Raw genomic sequence first — 3,929 nt, 5'->3', positions numbered from 1 at the left:
TGCAGGGACGTTATTTGCTATTTTAAATATAATTAACTCCTTACTGAGCAAGTGACTGTTTTTGGTCATTAAAAAAAAAAAAAAAAAAAAAAAAAACTCACAAGGACGTTGTGTCTACATACGTGAACTTTCCATTTTGGTTCATGTTGGCCACTATATTTACATTTTGTATACCAATGTGGCACTACATGACCCATAATGTGATGCCCACATATGTAATTGCTGGTTATCACTTATATCAATATAATTTTTATGGTTACACTTTGAATTGGGTGTCATAAGACTGTCATAATGATGACATGACACTTGTCATGAATATGAAAAAGGGCATAGAACAGATGTCATTGAGTGGCATTTAGTAAACTATGCCACTTTTGATGCAATATTGAGATTTTTTTCAAATGTCTTTAGTTTGGTATTAGAGTTGAGGAACTGTGTTAGAGTTAGGGCACTTAATGACATCTGTCATAGCATTCATTAATGATTATAACAGTGTCATGTCATAATTTTGAAGGGCTAATGACAGACTCATGACACTCAGTATTCTGAATTCAAATAAAGTGTTACCCCTTTTTATTTTTGTTAATCATTCATTCATCTTCTGTACCGCTTCTCGGAATGAGTGTTGCAAGGTTGCTAGAGCCTGGCCAAGCTAACCATAGGTCTTTAATGAATACATTAATTATTACTTACAATGTTAATAAAACATAATTTATAGAAATAAAATGGATTCAAAAAGAAAAACATTAACTTACTGTTAAATTATCCATTTAAAGTTTTTTAAAAAATCATCCTGTTTAACATATTGCCTACATCTGACAACGACAGAAGTCCAATTTAAGGGGTGCCCTATAAATAAAAATGGTTAACCGCCTGTCAAAGGCCAGTGTGTTACTACAGTGGAACCTGGTTTGGCAGAGGATGAAGGTAATGCTAAAATCGATTTTGAAAGACAGTTGATGTACCATATTCTTTTAATGCAAAACAACTTTCAACAATCAAAACTGCATTTCAATGCTACACATAGCTGCTTAACATTTTTAAATAATGCCTTATGTATATACAATTTTTCAGTAATATAAATTCCATGACACAACCAGCATGGTCGATTACGGGATGTCTCCTGGGCCCCTGGATGTTTTTAAACGTGAAAAAAAAATAGTCCAACACCACCCGCTGTGTTCACATTTTTTTGCTAACAATTCTGTCTACCATCAAAAGCAACACACCTAATGCTCTACAACCATTCAATTCTATAAACCTGAATTGTGGTTTACTGTTTTTTTGCTTGACTTTGCTCTTCATTGCAGCTTTCTTTTTTTAAGCCTGAGAGACATCAACAAGAAATGTGCATGAAAACTACTCGAACTAAGCCATTTGCTAATCAGAAAACTAGAATATTCTACAGTGAAAAAAAAAAAAAAAAAAAAGTCAGTGAGATGAAGAAACAGAACATCCTTGCAAGAGGTCACGGAGAAGTCCCGTCACAAGGCAGAGAAACGTGAGAGCCCGCCCCTTCCTGTCCAATCACAGGCTACACCAGGGAGCCGGCTTGGCTCTGTGCAGGCACCATGACGGCCACCGTTCCCGCTCGGGTCAGTGTGGACGACGAGCTAGCTCGCGGGGATGTCGTGAAGGCGGGCGGCGTCTGAGGCTGAGCCCCTTCCGTCCTGGCCGGGGGCATGCGGACGACCTGTGGTGGGCCCCCGTTGGCAGTGGGAGGCCGCCTGTGTTTGCGCGATGGCGTCCCGCCTGCGTTGTAGCCCGGCAGGCCCCGCAAGGTGTTGGCTTCGCCTGGGCGCAGTTGGTAGGCGTTGATGACGGAACCCGTGTCGGTGGTGGACGAGGGCGAGTAGGGGTAGTGGAAGGCGGGCTGGCGTTGGTGGTCTCCGGGTCGAGGGCTGGTGGCGATGGATGACAGTGTGCCGTTTTTGGATACAACATCCGAGCCAGTGTTGCTCTTGGCCCATGACACTCGTTTTGGTGCCTGAGCATCTTCCCTGACGAGCATAAAACCACTTGTCAACTTGACATTTCAAGTCCAAATGAACTCAAAACTCCCAAACACAATAAAAATCACAAAAATAACTAAGTCAATGAGATGAAAGTCTTCTCACTTGATTTCATTGGCCGTTTCCTCTTCAGTGTCCCGCCTTTTCCTCAGGACAAATAAAAGGAAAAGCACCATGGCAACCAGCCCAACCATGGAGCCCAGTGTGGCGGCTGCGATCATGCCCGCATTGGTAGCTGTATAAATAAAATAAAGACACACAAGGTGTTAATCACACCAGCAGGAGTGCTGTGATTGGAGTGGTGTGTGGGTGCTGGAGTGTGTTTGTGAGTGCGTGTACACACAGGTGATAACCTCCAGGTTAATGGAGCAGCTGTCTGAGCCGGCTGTGTTGCTTGCCCGGCAGATGTACTTCCCCGACATGCTTTTGGTCAGGTTGCTGAGCCGCAGGGTGCCTTGTCTCTCGTCTGCAAACCAACACGCACACACACATTGTCACTATCACTTGTTAGGACAGACACAATCAGAGGTAACACAGCTTGACTACTGCAACACATATTGGATGTAGTGTTCCCTTAAAGGCACTACGAACTGAACAAGCAGTCTCCAAACATAAAACTAATTGTTTTTTAAAATTTTATTTTCCATCATTTCCTTTCTTACTTTTTTTTTTTTTTTTTTTTTTTTTTTTTTTTAGATGTGCAAATATATATGGCGGAAAACACAGACAAGACCGAAAAAGCAGTTTCTGCTCTTGCACCCCTCTTTAAAATAAACTGCTGTATTCCAAGCCAAAAAAACTGTTGTGTTTGATAGAACAATATCATACATAGAGTATGCTGCAATAGCAGATTCATGGCGAAGTACGCCCCCGAACTATTTTTAATTTGTCCGTTTTACTCTGGAAACCCACGTTTACAGACGTCGCGCAACCGCTTTTGTTTCAACCAAGCCATAAATAGAAGTAATCGTATTTATTATTCGAAATGTCTGTTAATTTTAGCTTAGAATCATTTCTCGATGTCTAGTATTTAGTTTAAAAAAAAAAAAAAAAATTTAAAAATTATTCACTCGCATATTTTATACTTTTAAACAAATTACGTCACAATGAAAAAATTGGCATCTGTAAAAAAGACACCGATATCTACCTTATAACTATCGCTTAATTGTATTTTTTTCGTTACTGTCGCATTTTCCTCAATATATTAAATGATAAATAATTGATCCAAACAAAGAAAATTAAAAAAAAAAAAAAAAAGTTTAAAAGAGTAAATATATGAAAAAGAAAATCTCGACCACTCCTTGATGTCTGTGATTTCTGCATCGCATCGTTATATTACCATGTTTCACCCATAAAATCCCCCAAAAATCCAGCTCTGGCCATTCACAGCTGTGTCTTGACATTCAGTGATACATGCTACATGTAGTTTTTGGATCGAATCAATCAATCAATCAATCAATCAAATTTATTGATATAGCCCTTTACAAAACCCGAAAGGCCCTCAAAGTGCTTTACAAACATGGATCAAGATAAATAAAAGGCAGGAAAATATTATACAATAACATTAAAAGAATAAAACAAGAAATAGAACAAAGACCGTGCATCGCGATAAAAGTCCAGCAAATAAAACAATAAAAACAATCAAATCCAAACACATTAAAAAACCCTTAAGCAAATAAAACCAGGCTATCCTAATCTGTGTAAAAGGCAAGTCTAAAAAGGTGTGTTTTTAGCCGAGACTTAAAATGACCTACATGGTGGTGCGGATTTCGGGGGGAAGGCTATTCCACAGCAAAGGATTGGTCTCCCCACTGTTTAAGTTTCGACCTGGGAACATCTATAAGAAGCTGGACGGTCGAGTGAAGAGTCCTGCCAGAGTTACGAAAGTTAAAATTTCCGATAAATAAGATGGAGCCT

The 3,929-nt window shown here is 39.5% G+C and overlaps 1 protein-coding gene across 3 annotated transcripts in view; it reads right to left on the bottom strand.

The window, feature by feature from the left end:
- Positions 1 to 780: 780 nt before the first annotated feature.
- Positions 781 to 3,929, bottom strand: part of esamb (endothelial cell adhesion molecule b) — a 120,218-nt gene continuing 117,069 nt past the window's right edge. For 2 of the 3 annotated variants that reach the window (XM_057838473.1, XM_057838475.1), the window contains exons 6-8: positions 2,356 to 2,478; positions 2,118 to 2,247; positions 781 to 2,000 (exon numbers count right to left, since the gene is read on the bottom strand). In XM_057838473.1, coding sequence (XP_057694456.1) covers positions 1,535 to 2,000; positions 2,118 to 2,247; positions 2,356 to 2,478 — 719 coding nt within the window. In that variant the 3' untranslated portion in view covers positions 781 to 1,534. The remainder of the gene's footprint in view (positions 2,001 to 2,117; positions 2,248 to 2,355; positions 2,479 to 3,929) is intronic. The other variant, XM_057838474.1, reaches the window with a different exon arrangement.

Source organism: Corythoichthys intestinalis, chromosome 6, assembly GCF_030265065.1.
Source record: "Corythoichthys intestinalis isolate RoL2023-P3 chromosome 6, ASM3026506v1, whole genome shotgun sequence".
Lineage (NCBI taxonomy): Eukaryota > Metazoa > Chordata > Actinopteri > Syngnathiformes > Syngnathidae > Corythoichthys > Corythoichthys intestinalis.
This window is presented reverse-complemented; position numbering and strand designations above follow the sequence as displayed.